Source organism: Oculina patagonica, chromosome 2, assembly GCF_052425735.1.
Source record: "Oculina patagonica isolate OP01 chromosome 2, crgOcupat, whole genome shotgun sequence".
NCBI lineage: Eukaryota > Metazoa > Cnidaria > Anthozoa > Scleractinia > Oculinidae > Oculina > Oculina patagonica.
In genome coordinates, this window is record NC_135759.1 from 31,828,761 (window position 1) to 31,848,093 (window position 19,333).

The 19,333-nt window shown below is 40.9% G+C and overlaps 1 protein-coding gene across 3 annotated transcripts in view; it reads right to left on the reverse strand.

The window, feature by feature from the left end:
- Positions 1 to 324: 324 nt before the first annotated feature.
- The window catches only part of LOC144644167 (protein-methionine sulfoxide oxidase mical3b-like), a 33,466-nt gene continuing 14,457 nt past the window's right edge, over positions 325 to 19,333 (reverse strand). The window contains exons 13-22 of one of the 3 annotated variants that reach the window (XR_013569059.1): positions 6,816 to 8,216; positions 6,230 to 6,342; positions 5,729 to 5,930; positions 5,110 to 5,206; positions 4,627 to 4,700; positions 4,428 to 4,536; positions 3,541 to 3,587; positions 2,796 to 2,828; positions 497 to 1,979; positions 325 to 451 (exon numbers count right to left, since the gene is read on the reverse strand). Coding sequence is in view for 2 of the 3 variants with exons in the window: in XM_078503590.1 (XP_078359716.1) it covers positions 1,960 to 1,979; positions 2,796 to 2,828; positions 3,541 to 3,587; positions 4,428 to 4,536; positions 4,627 to 4,700; positions 5,110 to 5,206; positions 5,729 to 5,930; positions 6,230 to 6,342; positions 6,816 to 8,216 (2,096 nt within the window). In the remaining variant the exon portion in view is untranslated. Of the gene's footprint in view, positions 1,980 to 2,795; positions 2,829 to 3,540; positions 3,588 to 4,427; positions 4,537 to 4,626; positions 4,701 to 5,109; positions 5,207 to 5,728; positions 5,931 to 6,229; positions 6,343 to 6,815; positions 8,217 to 19,333 lie in introns of all 3 variants that reach the window. The other 2 variants (XM_078503590.1, XM_078503591.1) reach the window with 2 other exon arrangements.

A 19,333-nucleotide genomic window follows, 5' to 3' on the forward strand; every position in this document is an offset into this window, starting at 1 on the left:
TTGTGCGTGATATATTCGGGATTTATGGGAAAGCCTCCTTTTAGTAAGCGAATGCAACCGGCTCTCATATCCCACTGTACTTTGTTTTTGCATGTGGTCTCTCAGAAAAACACGTAGTACTTGGCCTTCACCCTGTTTTTAGGGGGGGGGGGGGGAATTTTGTCTGTAGATGCTGAAAATTTTATGCACCTTTTTTCCGTTGACTTTGTGCCCCTTCCCCCTCCCTCGTTCCATTCCTCTCATAAACCCCTGGGGCTATTAAATACGTATGACAAACATGGGGACTACCATTCACCACCCATTAGATGACTACAAAGTCACAAGGCAAATTCAAAACGCGTTTTATTCTAATTACAATTTGTATTTTAATTTTACACAATAATTTAATTCACAGCAAGTATCTGCCTGTCCCAAAAAGTCTTTCTTTCGAATTTTTGCCAGAATTAAAGTACTATAATTTCTCAAATAAAAATGTGTCCTTGAAACTACAGAAGACTCAGCTAACCTAGCAGGGCATCGTTGTTCAACTGACACTTGAAAGCAATTCTATTCATTTTTTTTTAAATGTTTTGCAAAAACATTAGTAAGGCTTACTGGGACAGGCTGTGATTTAGGTACCATACGACAACTTGACTTTGAACTATTCGTTCAACCCAAAACCTAAAGTACTTCTTAAGGTTCATATTGCGCGCCGCCGGTTTACAAAATATCACCAGCAAGTTATTTAGTAACATAGCCAAACAAAAAAATAACAGGCATGCCAGAATGGCATTTAGCTTCGAGTTTCCGTCAAGTTATGAAACACACTAAAATTTCCAATCGTGTGTAACGCGAAGAATATTGCCTACTGTTGTTTAGCGGTGTTGATCCCAGTTACGTTATTCAAAATGCTATTCTTTAGGAAAGACAATAGCTACGTTTTACTCTAGAACAGTACCCTAAAGTCTGTTTAAACTGCATAACTCTGACAGCCAAGGTCTTGCTAGACCACTACAACCGTTTTTGTTTTTAACAATTCTGTGCATGTTCTAACGCAATCATTTTCTCAATTCTGTGCGGATTAATCAAGCAAGTTCACGCTTGTGTCACACCTTAATATTTATAAATTTATTCTTAATTCAAATTTAATAAATTGATTTTTTTCGCAATTTTTAAAAATGCTCCCTACCGGTATTGGTAAGTACACTTTACATTTATAATGAAAATATATATATTTGTTTCTTTTAATTTTTGACAAACATATTCTTTGTTGACGAAATAAAAGGATTGATGAAATCGTATTACAGCAAAAACCCATAAGGGTTTCTGATTGCAGTTAGTACCAGTGTTTAAGGCACACCGTTTGGAATAAGTTGGATTTTAACGCTAATTATATTATAATTACTACAACAGTATTTTTAGTTTTCTGTCACCATATAAAAGGTAGAAATAATTTTCGCAAGCAGGGCCGTGAAATAATAAAGAAAACAAAACTTTTCAAATTTAATTTAAGTATTTACATTAACGCAAATGTTACGACAAAGTTATACAGTTAATTAAGACTATTTATCGAATGATTATTTAACTTTTTTTCTACTTTAAAATAAGTTTCAAAACTATAAACTTTGGCAATATAACCAGAATATAAGAATCGTAGTTGCTTCACTTGGTCCTTCACCTGTAATCGGTTTCAGCATTATTATTCTATGGTGGTTTACCATAACTGCAACATATTAACGTTCAAAAACAGGTTTTAAACAGGTTTTCACCTTACCGAACCTTTTTACGTTAGCACCATGCAACAATTTAGTTTCAATTTCAAGCAAAAAACACAACAAAATGTAACACTCGCTCGTGAAACATTGCTTCCAATGTTTTTGCACGGAAGTTTCGCGTGAAATTACCCTCAGGTATTTGGGCACTTTGGTAACAAAGCAGACTCATCCATTCCATTCCATCCTAGTAGTCTTCATTCAGTATTCACACTGATGTTATAAAGCCTGCAAAAAATAAAACAAATAGATCAGTGAACCATTTTACAACTGAAATGTCAGTTTCGACTTCACCTGTTCCCCTACAACGTAGTCTAGTTCCCAGTCCTCATTTATACAAATAAGAGTAGCAACAGATTCGCTACAAAAAAAATACAAAAACATACTGATCTATTCGGTTGAGGAAAGAGAACTGGATGACGGGCGCGCTGTGTGCGATGGGAAGGGACTGAAGGAAAATAACGTCACTGGGTACGAGATTGTCCAAATTCCCAAAGAACCTCTGGTAGTTTTCTTGGTTGGTGTACATACATAGCGTAAACAATTGTACCCCACTGAATTTGCTAATTAATGTCAGTAAATTTTAAATTGATATTTTGACTCATCAATAACGTAATTAATTATCAACTAATCAACTATTCATTGTTTTAACGATTTATCGTTTGTTTAGATATTTATTTGCTTTTTTATTTACTAGTTTATTTATTTATTCATTTTATATATTTGCTTGTTTGTTTGTTTGTTTGTTTGTTTATTTATTTATAATTTACTTACTTGTTTAACTGATTTTCTTTCATTTGTTTTGGCGTTTTGAGACACATGCTACTGTAGTAAATTTAACATACGAATTTATTCGGATCTGTTCTCTTTTTCTATTTATTTATTTATTTATTTATTTATTTATTTATTCGTTCATTTGTTTACTTGAATTTACAAATTCATTGCTGTTGATTTATAAAACGTTTATTTATCAGAATATTTATAATTCTCATGGTTTTATAGCTAGCATACACTAGATTTTATTTTAAATTTATTTCACTTAACTGATTTTGGAAGATGTTCGTCTTTTGTACATTGCTACACAAGAAGACGCGAAAATCAGTTAGTAATTAGTATAATTGGTAGTAACCAATTGATATGAACTGTGTGAATGAATATATGTAAAAGAGAGCTGTTGAGCAAAACTCGAAGCAAATACATGTAACCGGCGTGAAGCGCGGTAAACATGTGCAAGCGAGTCACGATTGGTTTTGGTTTTACTTCTGATTGGTTGAGAAAGTGGCGTGAGATTTTTTTAACCAATCAATAAGCGTAGTAAAGCAAAACCAAAGCAAACACGAACTGCTTTCGAAATTTAAGTGAAAATCGCTGTTTACGCAATAAAATAAGATAACAGTTAGACTCAAGTTAACTTTACTGTGCCGAGATTATTTGAGATATACAGCCGTTCTTTCACAGCATATTTTTAAGTTGTGCTAAGTGATCAAAATTTGTAACTAAATATCATAAGAGAAAAGAAAGATATTACAAATGTGTTAAGACCATCAATGTTTGAAACATAACTTGTTGAAATTGAACGACAATTACCTCTTTTGGGCTCGTCACGCGCTCCACCCTAACGTAACAAGCCCAAAGAGTGCGTTAGAGCTTTTAAAGAGGGTCGGTAAGGGGCTTTTAAGTAACAAGTGAACAGACTTTAGTTTAGGCCGGTATTTTTTTGTGAACGCACGCTAATACTGGTTGATATAAGTGAGAAGTATATAAATACTGAGAACACAACGAAACAAACCTTTTGCCTCGATCATGGCGTCGAAAAGTCTGTCTTCTTCTTGTTCCCTGCAAGTGAACTCAGCATTAATCAGAATGCTTTGACTTCTAAGGTTTAATATAAATTCTCCTCACTGACCGCTATACATTTCTTTTATTGTTAGTACCGGTTGGCGGACAAGTCACACTTCACTTGCTTGCGTTTGCGCTTGCTTTTGCGTTAGCAATATCCACACGTGAAGCACGTGCAAATTCAAACACAAGCCAGGTGCAAGAAAATGGACGATTCTCATTCCTTGCGCTTGCGTTCAGCTAGTTCATGCGTGTTTATCCTTGTATTTGCGCTGGCATTTGAATTTATGTTTGCGCGGGCAATATCACTGAGTCTTCTTGAAAAAGTATTACTATTGTAAGGAGAAATTAGCTTTTGATCTCTCTTTGGCTTCTCTTCAGTTTCTTTCATGTACATGTACCACGACACGAGGTTTATCAAAATGCTACTGATGCTGCTCATTCCAGTCCACTGTAGCTGACTGACTTGAGCTTAAAAGCGACGTTTAATTGCAATTAGTAAACAAAATAATTACCCCTGCTCAAGCTATGAAACACAACTGGTAAAGCTTTAAGGCTGGTTCTCATATGATCGCCCCGATCGTCTCTGTCGCTTCTGTCGTTTGCAAAGTCTTAGGTGATTGGAGCAAGCAAACTTTTTGAAGCGACAGAGACGATCGGGACGATCATATGAGAACCAGGCTTTAGCGTACAAAGAAACTTGAAGTTTGCAAGCCCAAGTTGTAAACAAGACATTATAGTGGGCATTTGCTAAAGGCATATATTGTCACGTTTTCAACTGGTCAGTCAGGAAAGGAAGCAAAGTAGCAAACACAGAATAGCGGTTATTCAACCCACCTCTTTCTTTCTTCGTCTAAAAGTTCCACTAATGCGTTTCTCTGTTCCACAATATCAACAAGTTGCTTCGTCTTTTTCTGTATATTTCTATTGTCTTCTTTTTTAGGATCTGAAAGAGGAGGGAGGATAAATATGTAAATGTGTCAATATGTCCTACGCAGTAACAATTTTGAAATGTTTCAAGTTAGCAGTGGCTTACCTTCTTTCATCAGAAGTTCTCTAATTTCCTGCTCCAGTCTTCCCTGCTGATCCTCAAGCTGAATGGAGTTGGCTCTGTAAACAAATCAGTTATAATACAGTTATTAACCCTTATAACAATATGAAAGCTTATAAAAAGGGGACTACATTTTACACTCAACCATAGGCTGCATAAATCCCAAAATTTCATGTGCTCAAACTGTTGTTTTGTTGTTCACTGCGTTGGTTCAGTCGGAAAAGTACCAGTTGATAACGAAATCCCGTCTCCGAGACGGGACTGAGCCCGCAGTCTTCGTTCCACAAGTTGCTAAGGAACATGACGTACTTGTTAACGCAATTGCTTTCGGAGTGCTTGTGAGCGCTCGCGCTATTTTTTGATTGGATGAAATAATTAATTTGGAAACTCTTCGAGTACTTCAAGGAAGATTTGAAAAAACTGGTACTTATTCCCCCGACTGGGTTCGGTTTGACTGAAGTTACTCACTGTATGACAAGTTCTGACTCGTATCTGATCAGCGCGTTCTTTCTGTTGACCAGTTTAAACCACTGCAGCATTAGCTGTTGTTCTTCTGTTCCAGTCGCTGTGTAGACAAACAAACAAAGTTTTATTTTAACTTAAAAAAAGGAAAATCAATTAATATAAAACTTTGTTCAAAAAACAAAACAAGTATTTCGCTTCTAAAAGTACACTTCGTAGTTTTTATGTCTCTTTCCAAAAGGAGTTTCTTTAAAAGAATAAAAAGTAAGAACCTTACTAACAGAGACATGGGTAAACTCTGAGAGTGAAGGAGTTAAACAGCTGACCCCAGTTGTTCAAAGGGTGGATAGCGCTATCCAACGGATAAGTCATCTATCCGTTGTATGTTTTGTTAACACTCATCCACTGGATTTATCCGGTGAATAGCGTTCATACTTTGCTCAACTGAGCCTTGATGTTTCGGGCGTTAGCCCATAGCTAGTGTTACCGTACATAAAAAAAGACCTATAATACGTCTCTTTTGCAGTCGTTACTGGGGTGTCACGCAACGTTTCTCCCTTATAAGTCGAGAGGAGTATCGTGTGACCATCCAAACACCTGCAAAGGTCATTACTAAGCCGCTTACCGTTTCCACTCCTCATCGCCTTCTCAACAACAACTCCTTCACGTTCAAGATCAGCTTGTTTGACAGCCACTTCCTCTAATTCTCTCTGTATTGACTGTGCCATGCGCAGTCGCTTGGACTCTCGTTGTTTCATGGCGCTGCGGATCTTGGCTTGCTCGCGTCGTTTCAATTTATCGTCTGGCATCTCGGTATTTCGTCTTCCCTGGAATAAAAGAAAGCGTTGAAAATGATGTGCCGGGATACACTGAAATATTCCTGTGAAGATGTACATTAATTATCTTCAATATTAAAGAAATCTCAAACTAAATTAAATACTTTATTTGAGTGTCAAGTTTCTTTATCTTTAACAAGCTTATTGGGGACTCTTTGCTAAAGTACTCAGATGTACATTTAAAATACACTAAAACACTAAAGAAGTAAGAATAAACCAAAACACAAAATGAAGTTTTCTGTCTCTGAACAAATGGTTAACGCAGTGGTCGAATTTATCTTGAAGCTCACCTTGCCGAATCGCTTGGCATTTGTTCGCTGAAGTTTGGGACTGTCAGCCAAGAATTCTTCTTCACTTGATTCTGAGAACAATCCTTCATCTGCTTTGTTCTGTTTTAACGCTTCTACAGAGAATAGATAAGCAAGATTCATTCGCAAGAATGTTGTCAGGAAAAACACATCGCTAAATTAACTAGATACAGTCCACGCACTTACAGTTTGTTCCATTGCGAGCAAGAAATGTGGATTGAAGCTTTGTTAGTAGTTCCTGAACGAACAGTAGTTACAGTATAACTACAGCCCATATTATTCATATTGCACGGCTCCAGTAAGCTTTCAGTTCTAATTAATATAATATTCAATTAACAATTACTAGTATTGCAACGATGAGCCTAGAATTAAGTGTCATAATAAAATACTGTACTGCTCGTTTCAATAATTAGGCTAGTTTTTACTGTTTCGAAATGAAAGGAAGGATATTGTTGAACTGCTTGTTCTGCGTATTATATTTCATTGTGAATTTGAGCCAAACTGCTGTAACTCGTAAGCAGCACATGCAAGCAGCAATCTAAGATCACGTGACGTATTAGCCCCATACCTTTCTCAGGCGTGCTAATTCCATCCTGCATATCCACCACCACAAATCCCATATCTTCTGCCTCTTTCTTTGTTTTCTTGTCCTTTCGTTCCTCGCCCACTTCTTTTTTAACCTTACCAAAATGAAACCTTGGTTTCCCAGTCCCTTTGCGGTGGACAATCTTTGTGGTCTCCTTTGTTGAGTGAAATGGTTCTTCCTTAGGAACTCTGGGTAAAGAGCGCCGCTGAGCACCAGGACTACCCGCGGGCGCAGGTTCTTCTTCTTTCTCAAGCTTCTTCACGGCATCGTCTTTAATGGGACTAGGTTTCTTTTGCTCCTCTTCTCTTTCAGCCCATTTATCTTTCACTGTTAGAGGACGGAAGTCGTTGGCGATTAAATTGGTTAATCTAGCCGCCCGTGAAGCCACGAGGGATTTACCCGGAGGTTTTTTATAAGACGGTGACGTAGGTGATGTTGGAGAGGTCGGAGATCTGGGCGGCGAAGTTGGTTCGTTTTGAGTTGCCATAGAAACCGTCTTAAGTCCTGGCTTAGCTTGACCAGCGGCCTTCTTGTCAGCAGGAGCAGCAGGAATGTCATCATCAAGACAAATGTCCACCACTTTAAGACGTACCCTTTGATGTGGGTTCCGTTCCATTCCATTCGCCGCTTGTCCAATTTGTTCCAACGCTTCTTTAGTGTCTTTATCTTCAGGATTGAATATCATCGACAATGGCGGATACATAGCTCTTCGTGATTTCGCTTTATTTCTCTCCAGCGTTCCAAGTTTTTGAACCATCCCTTCCTGGGCTTCTTGCTTCTTCACCCATGATTTGCCAGCGGCGGCGGTCTTGACAGCATCGATGACGCTCTTTCGCTCTTCTTCTCCTTTCTTCTTTCTCTCGGCGGGAGGTGTCTCTTCCATGTTGATATCAACAGCCATTCCCTTGGTGACATCTATAGCCGCGCCAGGTGTTCCCGGTCGACGCTTACCTTCTGCCTCAAACTTGCGCACTTCATCCCGTGTCGGCATCCTCAGCGGCTGAACACTTCTCTTCCTGTCGTCTCCTGTTTCGTCTAGTCCATCATTAAACGTGTATCCTTTGCCTCTTTCCCGCACAGTGGCGTCAGACTTTCGTACAGAAGCTATGCTGGAGCGCCGCAGTGGACGCGCCTCTAGTCGCCGATATTTTCCGAAAGAGTTTGTCCGGTCGCGTCTGCCTCGCTCCTTCTCTTCGTCGACTGTTTCTCGTTCCTCGTGATAACCGTTCATTTCAGCGCCGCTCGCTCCTTTGGATTTAAAACTAACAGGTTCATCTGCATCTGGATCAATTGAAAATTCGACATTCTTGAACAAGGTCTCGGGAACAGCAGATTTAGACTTCAGGAGTTTTGGTCTGCCTTTTGCACTTACTTTCTCTTCATCTGCGGGGAAAAAAGGATGAGTTAAGGTTAAAATGAAAGCAGTCTATGGTCAAGAAAATATGACTTAGGCTAATATACCAATTCAACAATATTACTAGAAAGTTGTATATTTCATCTCGAACAGGAAGTTTTTGTCACCAAAAAGAAATGGCACTAAAAGTACCTCCTCAGCCAAATAGATCTTGATGTGCGAATAAGAGAAAAACAAAATGGGCTTCTTGCCCCCAACTTTGAATCTCTCCCATAACATCACTCAGAACTATCACAAGAACATAATGCTCCCTCGAAAGTCTACTCTCGGCACAAGCATAGCAACGTCGCAAACGGCGGCAAAAGTCGCCTGGATACGAAGTGTTGAACAATTCCACTTAAAAACTGATATAAAAGCCAGACACACTTGTAAATTAGGAGTTGTGGCACAAACCGTGACAACTCGCTCGGCTCGCCCAGGCTCGCCTCGCTCCTTGTCACAATTTGTGTCCACAACTCCTAATTTACAAGTGTGCGCGGAACGCAAGACGCCTTTCTTACCCCCCTCGCGAAACTAGTTGCAAAAAAAGACGTTTAATCCCAGAAAACTTAAGAAAAAGAAAGCTGCAATCGTTATGCAAAGCATGGTTAAAACTAACAAAAAAATCGGGAAAGCAGGCGTGGAAATGGTAAAAAAAAGGAGGAAAATGTGAGTGGCTTTCACATTCCTAACTTCCTGAAGCAGATTCGCCGGACCCGACAGTGTACCAATCGTTGTATGGCGCCATGTATTAAATTACAACCAACCTTTAATTCTGCCAGAAACAACCAATACAATGCTCTTATTGAGTAAACGAAGATGGGAAGAGGGAGAATGGAGAAATAATTGTTGTAAAGAAATAAAAGATCTCGTGGAAAAGCTTTACAACATACAAAAAAACTAAGGAAAATGAAAAACAAATAACAATCTTTTTAACAGACGAGCTGATTGAAAAATTAAAAAAATTAGACAGCAGTTTGTCGCAAACGTTTTAACAAGCTAAACAAGACTTGCACGCTCCGGTGAGTGCATAAATTATTGCAGCAACACAGAAAGTCACAACAATGACTTTGATTGCGTGGGTGTATTGCTGTCAAGAAACGGAAAACCCCCTTGACGTAATCTAATTTTTTTTTTTAGGAGTTTTTAGAGGACAGAGCTAGTTTAGAAATGCCGTCATGGGTGCATTTTTAGAATATAAACGATAAATAGAAATGGCGTCAGGGATGTATTTTTTAAGCAAACACCATAACAAATGAACCAAAAGCCAAAAAAATAATATTTTATAAGATAGATCATATTAAATTGAACTTTTTAACAACCAGAAATGAAAAAAAAATCCTGCGTAAAATTATTTTTGCTTATACAGCACATTCCAAATCGCACAATAGAAGGCATTCCAAATCGCACCACACATTCCTGTTCGCTTGTGATTTTTTTTTCACGAAAAAAAATTTTTTTTAAAAACGCTGAAAATCAATGGCGAATCGGCATGTTTGGCATGTGTGTGTGACGTACCGGAAGTCCAGAATATTCTAAAGCGACATGATTGTAAACAAGCCGATGTGTTAATCAAGCTTTAAACGGCTAAAGCAAAAAATTCGATAATCAACTTGCAAAAGATCAGAAATTGAAAGAAAAGACTCCTGATTAAAACAGTCGTAGAGAGGGAATTTGACAAAAACCACAGCCGGTGTTTGTCATTGGCGATGAGTCATGATATTACACCGTCTAAAAATATCATTCGGGTAATACCCCGACTTTGTACACCCACGCACGCAAACACAAAAAAAAAATTTCTGCCGCTGTGGTCCGCAATTTCTCGCTGTTCGCTTCAACTTAATTGTATTTTTTGCACACTCAGATTTAATCCTTTCGACTCGGCTAAATCATTAACACTTAACCTTTATTTTCCTCGTTCAGGCAAACAACAACCTCTCTTGTATGTCTCGAAATTTTTCAACTCGAACGAAAGCTCCACAAAAGTACGAAAGATGAGCGAGACAAATTTTATAAAATGAAAAAATTTTTATTGGACTAAATTTTTTTCAAATTCGGTGGCACTTCGAAGTTTTTTTTCAATCTTTTGCGTTCTTCTCTCTTGATTTCTTCCCATTTTCCGATTCTGGCGAATATTTTTTGTTTTTTTGCAAATTTGAGCGTAAAGTATCTTTAAGTTGGCGATATTTTTGCATTTCTCGTGTGATCAGTTGAAACTCTTTGTCAGAAACAAGATTATCATTCAGAGCTTGTGAGACAGAGCTGTTTATCGAGTCATGTTTTGCAACAGCCAGAGCGAGGATTCTTGAGTGCTTATTAACTTACGTTCAAGCTTTTTTTGATAACTGACAGGCCAGTGGAAGCTGCGCCAGATATACCTGCTACTGCTGCAACAGGAACGCCGATAACAATTCCAACACCAGTAAGTGAAGTGGCACAGCCCAGAGACAGAGCTGCCGTACGGCGCCAAGACAGACAGGGTTCTTCCGACTTTTTTATATTTTTTTAACACAAGCCTGTAATGCTCAGCTTCAGCGGATTTTCTTTTTCAATTTTACTTATTTCAGTCAGCCGAAATCTCGGATTTTTGGGAGGCTTGGATAAAGTTTTTTCTTCGCGATCACCATAAGCAGGGGCACTCGGGAGAAAACAGTGACATGTCTCGTATACATAAAAGTTATTTTTTATTAATTTAATCAATCAACTCAATTAAATTGCCGTTAAAATCGAAGCTCCATCTCATCTTAATCGAAAGAGTAGAGATGATACATTCTTCAGCAGAAACGTCGCGCAAGACGTTAAAATTGTATTTGGTAATAAACTTTTTCATACGGTTTTCCACGTATGTCAAAAAACGCTAAAAGGCTTGATGGCTTACCATTTAGCAAGCTTTGTTGCTTGTCGATAAGGTCACAGTTGATGAAGTAATTTTTAGGATTTGAAACATTATTTACCTCAATTGTTTCAAAAAATTCCTTTTCAATACTTGCGTAATTCTCAAACCCAGGCAAATTAAAGAACTTAATAAGACTTTCATTCAGTCCAAAAGTTTTTAAATTGGGCTCTTTTGCTTTTATTATCAATGAACGGCCTGCAATGCCTTTTGTTACAGAAAACATGTTTTTCTCTGGAAATATTTTCAAAAATACTCCCAATGTCATCGAGTGAGAAGTTTCCTTGCCGTATATAACGCGCCTTCTCTTCCTTGTTCACTTGTTTATAAAAAACTATTCCATCCTTTTCCAAACTATTCCAGCTGTTGTAAAGAGAACAACTTAAAAGCCGGATATAGCTTGGTTTTGGAATAGGCTGGTCAAAATAAACAGTGTTCGGATTTTCTTTTGTGGTAACAGTCAGCACAACCATTTTTATATTAAATAAAAATAAAAAATTTTAATATAAAAGAGGACCATGGATGCAAAAACAAGAGGTTTTATGAAGTGGATGAAAATCCCAGAAGCAACTACAATTTCTAAAGCGGCAAAAGACAATGCATGGAAACCTTTTCTTGCAAAATATCCAAACGCTGACCGAACAAAATTGTTGCACAGGTTGAGTTCGCGTACAACCACACGCAACGGCAGACATTTATTACAAGGCAGGGCAAGGCCATTTGATAAATGTTTTTGGCTCTGACAGCAAATATTGGAGCCCAGAGATGAAAAAAGCACTGGGGGTGAATCAAATTTCAGGCGGTTTTCCACAACAGCTGTCACCAAGCGGCGCAAAAGGCTCATCTTTGCCAATTCCCGCGGTTGGATTTCACGAAGCCGCACCGAGTTTGAAAAAAATATTTAACAGCCAAATCAACATCTACGTCACACCAGATCAATATTCACAACGAAATTAAGAGATTTTTCAAAAAACAAAACTGAAGCATACATCAGGAAAAGAGTCAAAAAGGTGGCTTGCTAGCCAAAATATGGGCTATTGGCCACAGCAACTTAACTTTGCGGTATGGTGCGCGACAACAGGCTGCGGTATAAGTCGAGATATTTTCGATGAAGAGCACTCAGCTCTTAGCTTGCCACCGATTGTGCGTAATTTTTATCTTTTTCACGTTTATTTCACGATAAGGCGAATATTGTTTCAGATGGGGGAATTCAGAGCGTAAGCGCCTTGCCAGGCGACCCCACTTTTAGCCAGTTCGACAACAAGTACGACGTGGCTTCTTACAAAAGAATATGCGCTGAGTTCGGTGTCGACCCGTCAAGCGATTTCCGTTTCACAACAGGCGCAAACCACGGACTTGGTAACGTTTATATCTGGATTACTAACATTGGACCAAACAAAACTGGAGCAAAATACCCCGATTACGATAAATTTTCGGACGAAGGGGGAGCTGCAAGCAAAGGTAACTTGATTCAATACATCGAGCCAGACGACGCTGCATATGCACAGGCAGACTGGTTTTGTCCTAACGGCACTGAAGGGCTTACTCAGGCAGGTTTGTCGAGAGTAAACCAGTCGATAGAGGCTTTTGTCTACTGTATTCTCGGTTCGCAGGTGAACGTTCGAAGTAGCATACTTGGAACAGGCGGCCGTGCAAAGGAAGCGCAAAGTGAGTTCCTCGTGTTGGTTGAAGACGCTATAAGGCAACCTGATCTGGCAAAGTCGGTCCAAAGATACCAATTAGCCATCGACGAAGCTAAGGTTCGGCTTAACCTTGCAGTCTGCCCAGGTGCCTGGCTGATGCCCGCTCGTATGGTGATAAACACAGAAAGCGTTGTTGGTTACAATAACCAGCTTAAGCAGGCTGTTGTTGGGATGAAATTAGGAGTGAATGATGAGGTTAATAAAGCTACAAAAAAAGCAGCTCTTAAACTGATGGCGGGAGGAAAATCAAAAATCAACCCACCAAACAGCCACCCTTCAAATCCTATACACAAGAGCGCCACAGCAAAAAAAAATCAGGCACCTGCAGCAAGCGCTGCTGAAACACAAGCTAGGGACCTTTACGGTCCCCGTCCAAAGGACGGCAACGCGCAAAGCGCTAAACCTACGAAGGCCGTAGCCAATGATTCACACGAAATAAACAAAGCAACTGTCGCTGTTGGCGCGGTTGGAGCAGCAGCTTTGCTCTACACCCTTATGCGCTAACGTCTCTTTTTGATGTATTTTTCAACAAGAAAAGCAACCACAGCAAGGATAAGCAGCCAGGTGTGCTCTGCAAGAAATCCAATTACTTGACCAGCGGTTTTGAAAAGAAATTTCGCAATCGAGCCAATGAGACCAGGCAGAGCTGATGCTACCTTTGAGCCAATATCACTTAGGCCTTTCCCCAACGCTTTGCCGGTTGCCTTCAACGCGTTTGTAATGGCTCCAATAACAGAACCAATCGTGACACCAGCAGCCAGAAGTATTGCTGTTAATGTCACGCCATGTTTTTTGAAGATCTCTTTGATCCTCTCACGAAGTGGAAGCGCCCTTTCTCTTTCTGCAATCTGCGTTTGTAAACGCCCGAGCTCCTCGGTTCTTTCCGCAACTCTTTCTTCCGCGGCTTGTTTGTCAGTGGGGGAGGCATTCTCATCCTCTATAACAGCTTGATCTTCCTCGTTTTGTTGCTTCAGCTCGGCTTCTTTCTCTTTTAGATCATCCAACGCTCTTGTGTCGTTGAGCCTTTCTTGCAAAGTGTTTCTTCTGCTCTCTATGGCAGCGAGGCTTGCCCTTAGTTGGTCGACTCGTGTTTGTTCTTCTGCCTTCTGCTTAGCTTGTTTTTCAAGAGCAGCAACTTCTTTTTTTTGTTTTCAAAATCCTTTTCAAGATTTTTTTTCAGTTGCTTAAGTCTGCGCAATTCTGATTCATTTTCAACATTTGACCCAAGTTGTTCCATCTTGGCATCTATTCGCTCGATTCTTATTCTGAAATCTTCTACTTCTTGGGTGGCTTTTTCTTTCTGCATGTCAATTGTTTCTGCCTGTTGTATTTGACTTTCAGCTTCTCTTAATCTTGTCTCATTTCTCTTATTTCTTCATTGTCTTGAGCAATCAGAGATTCCGCTTCTGGCCCAAGGGGGGCTTTAAACTTGTTTGTGAATTTTTTGAGAAGGCCAGTTCCGTCTTTTTTGAAAATTTCGGTCTCGCCACCTTTTGATCCAAAGGATACAATTGTAGTTTCATTGCCACTCTTTTTGCTAAAACCTATTGGGCCTAATTTTGCGAAGTTCACTTTGGGGAATTTTCTTTTGATAAAATCTTTAGCTCTGTCAATCATTGCCGGTTTGTCATCTTGATGAATAAAGCTTCCCAAAAAAGGTGTTTCTTCGTAGGATGTGTCTGGCAGCCCGCTCTGTTCGTGCTGCATCGTTTGCATTTCATGTTGTTCACCCCCATGGTAGGGTGTGGATGCCTCCCCGGGCTGAAATGGTCGGGTTGTGTCGACCTCTTGTTCCTCTTCATCATCGTTATCACTGTTGTGGTCAAGATCTTGGTCCAAATCAGGGTCCTCGTATCCAAAATCACCACCACCTGTTGCCATCGCTTAATTTATATATATATATTTTTAAATTAAACTTTTCAATTTAACAATAAAACCAATCGAGAGATGGCTGCTGTTCAAGAAAACCTTCGACCGGGACGCACAGAGAAAATACTCGGCGCACTGAAAGCCGAGCGCGCGGTAAAACGAATCACTTTTGACCGCACAGAAGCCAATCCAGAGGAAACGTTGTATGTTTCAGTGCCCAAGCTGAACGAAAACGAGGTCATTGTGCCCGGCTCGCTGGCGCTGCGCTTCAACATCGACTTGAGCGGAGGCCATGCCAACAACTTTCTGGTTGACAACGTCAGCCGAGCTCTGGTCGACGATTTTGTTGTAAAGTACGAAGGCACCGTCGTGCAGGACACGGTTGGCTATGACATCTACAAAATATTTGAGGATTTTTTCCTTTCGCAGGAGGAGCGCGACGACAGGGTGCCAGAGGGCATTCAGAGCGAGGACCTTAACAAAATTCGCTCAAATGCTGGCGATAAGAAAACTTCAGGTGTGGACGCAGAAAAAAAGCTGAATGAGATATATGGAAATAAATACCGCATCCGCCTGGATCACCAGATTTTAACTGACCATGGGGCATTTTATCCTCAGGCACTATACAACGATCTTGTGTTCGAACTGAAGCTCGCGGCAGCCGAACATGTGGTCAGAGGCTCAGATACAACAAAACTAAAATACAAGTTGACAAACATCCAGCTGGAGTACGAGATGATAAGAAGCGAGGAAATTGCAGATGAAGCGTTCAGCGCTTATTCGGGCGGCAAAGAGTTCGCTTACGACCACATCCAGCGTGTTAAAGTGGTGACTTTTGCAAAAGGCTCCGACACACGTCTGAATCTAAGGGTCAACCCGCAGAGGAGGTCCATGAAAGGTATCTTGCTCCTATTTATTGAGCAATATAACAAAGGTGCAAGGAGCTCGGAAAAGTACATTAACCCGGACCTTACAAAAGTAAGCATCACTGTCAACGGCTCGCCAAACATGCTGTACAACAACGGCATCGAAGGAATGGACATTTGGGGAGAAGTTAAAAGATTCTACATGAAAGAAAAAAATAAAACGCAGCACATGACTCTGCAAAAGTTTTACACAGAAGACAAGTTTGGCCTTCTTATTGATCTGCGTTCCATGGCTGACCACTCGATGCACGGAAGCGGCACGCGCCTTGTGAACACAAAGGACGGTGTCCAGCTTGAGCTAGAGAGGAAAGCAAGCGGCTCAGGTAATTTGAACTGCCACATTTACGTAATCAGCGACGCCCAAATGAATATACTTGGCAGGCAGTTAGAATCTGTGCTTTTATAATTTTTTCTTTGAAAAAGTGTACCTTAGGTACATATACGAACGAAGATGGATCCTGCCAATATACCCTTCAACGCCCTCATTGTGGGACCAACGAACTCAGGAAAAACAAGATACGTGGTCAATCAGCTTTGTGGCCCTTTCCGAGGCAAGTTTGACTACATCGTGCTCATCTGCCCGACTTTCGAGCACAACAAGACTATTATCGCTTTGCTGAGGAAGATATCGATTTTTTTTTTCATTTGCGAGCAGCACGACGTGGAATTTGGTTAAGGCTTTCAAGATTTCTTTTTGAGGGTACGAACACGCTTATCATCCTCGACGACTGTGCTGCTTCGAAAGATGTAAAAGGAAGAACAGGGGAGTTGGTGAATCTTGCTTTCTCTGCTCGCCACGCAGGCTTGAGCATATGGGTGTTAACTCAAAAATTGACAAGCATAACATCCTCATTCCGCGAAAATGTTGCGGCAATCGTTTTCTTTTACACCCCCTCTGCCAAGACCACGAAGGCAATCTTTGAGGATTACGCTGGCGAACTTGCCAATGAGGATTACAAAGAAATCATTTTAAAGCTAAAAAAAAATAAGTTTTCGCATCTTGTCATTTCTCATCGCCACCCTTACGGCACAAAATTTTCTTATTGAACATATTTTTTAGAGTAATAAATGGCTGACCCGTTCGCAACTTCTCCTCCCGAGAGCGTCAAGGGCGCTGCAAGTGAACAAGAATTAGCTTCCGTAATGGAACTGCTAGGAGCTGAACCAGAAAGTACAGAAAGCGCTATGGCACTCATTCAAGGCCCTGACATTCCTGCTTTGCGTGAACAGCTTGCAATCCTTGTTTCAACAGGAAAAGCCAAAGAAGCAATCGGTGTGCAACTGACACACGAGCAGGTGAAGCGCTTGACAGATAAAGAAGTTGAAAAGTACTTAAAGAGATATGAGGCATACGTGGATCCAAAACAACCGACAGCTTGATTGACAGCTTTATTTTTCTTGTTACTAAAGTCGTTGGTATGGCCGTAAATATCAAGGACGTCAAATACAGAAGGAACTCAAAAACGACTACATCATCAGCAAAGAGCTGTCCACTTTGGCAGGCGGTCTGGCTTTGAAATGCGGCCGCTTTCTTGCCGTTGCAAATGCTGCGCTCATCACAACAAAGCACATTGTTTTAAACGAAGCTACAAAGTCGCACACTCGCTGGGAAAAAGTGCCCAAGAGCGGACAAAAAAGAAGATACAATGCAAAAATGCTAAGTAATGAACATGCTAGCAATTGCTTAGCAAAAAATCTTGCGAGCATTTTCTATTTAAATATTATTTTTTTTTATTATAAATGGCCGAGCTCGAACAAACTCCGATCGCTCAAGAAGAACAGAAACAAGTTACTTCAACAACTCCAGCAACAAAGCCTGCCAAAAATCCAAAGCGAGTTGCTGCTGGCAAGCTTGCAGCTGAAAAAACAAAACAGGCTCGTGAAGCACAGAAAAAAGCTGCTGTCGAGGCTGCTGCAATAATTGCAAAAGAAAAGGAAAAGAAATCTGCTGCTGCAAAGCGAAATGCAACACCACCGGACGTAACGGAACCAGCTCCGCCCGAGGCTCAGCCGCAATCAAGCGGTCTCACCACAAATCAATGGATATTTTGCTTGGTATCGGCGGTGCAATCGTTACAACTTAGTGAAACGCGAAGACATAAAAGGTTTATAAACGAAAAAAGAAGTCCAACATTTAAAGCTCCGCCAACTCTTATAACTGATGACACACCAGTCAGCAGAAAGTATTGAAGGGGCAACGCGTTCTTCAGACACGCCTTCGACAATCCAAAATGCCATAGACCTCGCAAACAAAGAGGAATCCGTCCGATGGATTAAAAAATTCATTTATTTTTCATTTATATACCGACAATGTCCTTTTTTTGACAACCTTGAAAGGTCATAGCTGTATGATATTTTTGAATTTTCCAAAACTTGCGTTAAAACCGCTATCGGGTGCAAAAGGATGAGGATACAATTTTTAAAAGAGGTATAAAAAAAACAAAAGAAGTTGAATCTGGTGAAGAAGTTGCAAACTTTGCTTCGCAAAACGGTGAAGAATAAACAAAAAAATTTTTCAATTGAATATTTTTTATTATTTTATACTGAACCGCCATGTCCGACAACAAGCTCGTGAAAACGCTCAGGATGCCGCCACCATTACAGGTCTCGCCGCGGAATCGGTGGGCTGCCAAAAAAGTTGTAAAAGAAAACTTCACATCCGACCCAAGCAGCAGTTTTATGAACTATGTAAAGTTCACAGCCGTCATGGCGGCAGCGGCACTAAACAGACCGAGGACAGAAAATCTCCCCACCAATAAAAAAAAATAGAAAATATAAGGCAAGCGAGGAAGGTGGGGAGACGGCGATGGGGATACTGTCGAGTTTGGGTGGGGAGATGACGCCGCTTGAAAGAAAAAGAAAGACACGACAAAGCCAGACGCAGCGGTACCCGCGACCGCACGAAGCCCGAGACGAAACCAAGAGAAAACACGCAACTACGCTCAACTCTACAACCAGGCACACCGACAAACAAAGATCAAGACCCAAGTCAACAGCAAGGAGAGAGAAAAAGGTGAATATGTGGGCTGGGCGTTGCACTTGGGTACGTGCCGCTTAAATTTCTCATACACATGGATGCAAAGACGAAAGTCACTATAGCCCCCAGGGTACTGGAGGAAGAGGAAAAAAAAACCGAGCGCCAAGCGAAGATGCAAAAAGTGGTAGTTAAGCAGGCCGAGACACCTTCCGGCACCAGATACGTTCCCGCCAAAAGATTCTTCCCTAACGCGGTCCACCAGGCGGACCTCTCTGCCACACGACACTGCCGCGAGGGGAAAAGACAAATACGCGTGACGGGACGTGCCAGCGAGGAGACCCAAAGAGAGGGAGAAACAGCAGTGAGAGAGGAGGAGGAGCAAAAAGGAACACAAAACAATAGACGCGGGCGACAAAGAGAAGAGCAACATGGAGGGCGCGTGATCAGTACGGTCGAGAGAACCTGCCACGGCCAGCGGTCGACAGCGGGGTAAAAAGGCCCCGAAGTGTACGCCCGAAGACAGAAAAACCTGCCTGAACAAAGAAAGACCGCAAAAAAACGGAAAAAAAAACTCCCCTCTCTCGTTAGTGCGCCCTACCAACGGCGAGGGAGGGGCGAAAAAGGGCACAGATCCGAGCAAAAAGTCTACAGAGAAAGCGACTAAACCAATCAGCCAGTCAACTTGCACGATGGTCAGCGCGGCGGCGGAAGAATGTGCCCAAAACACAGTTACCACCAA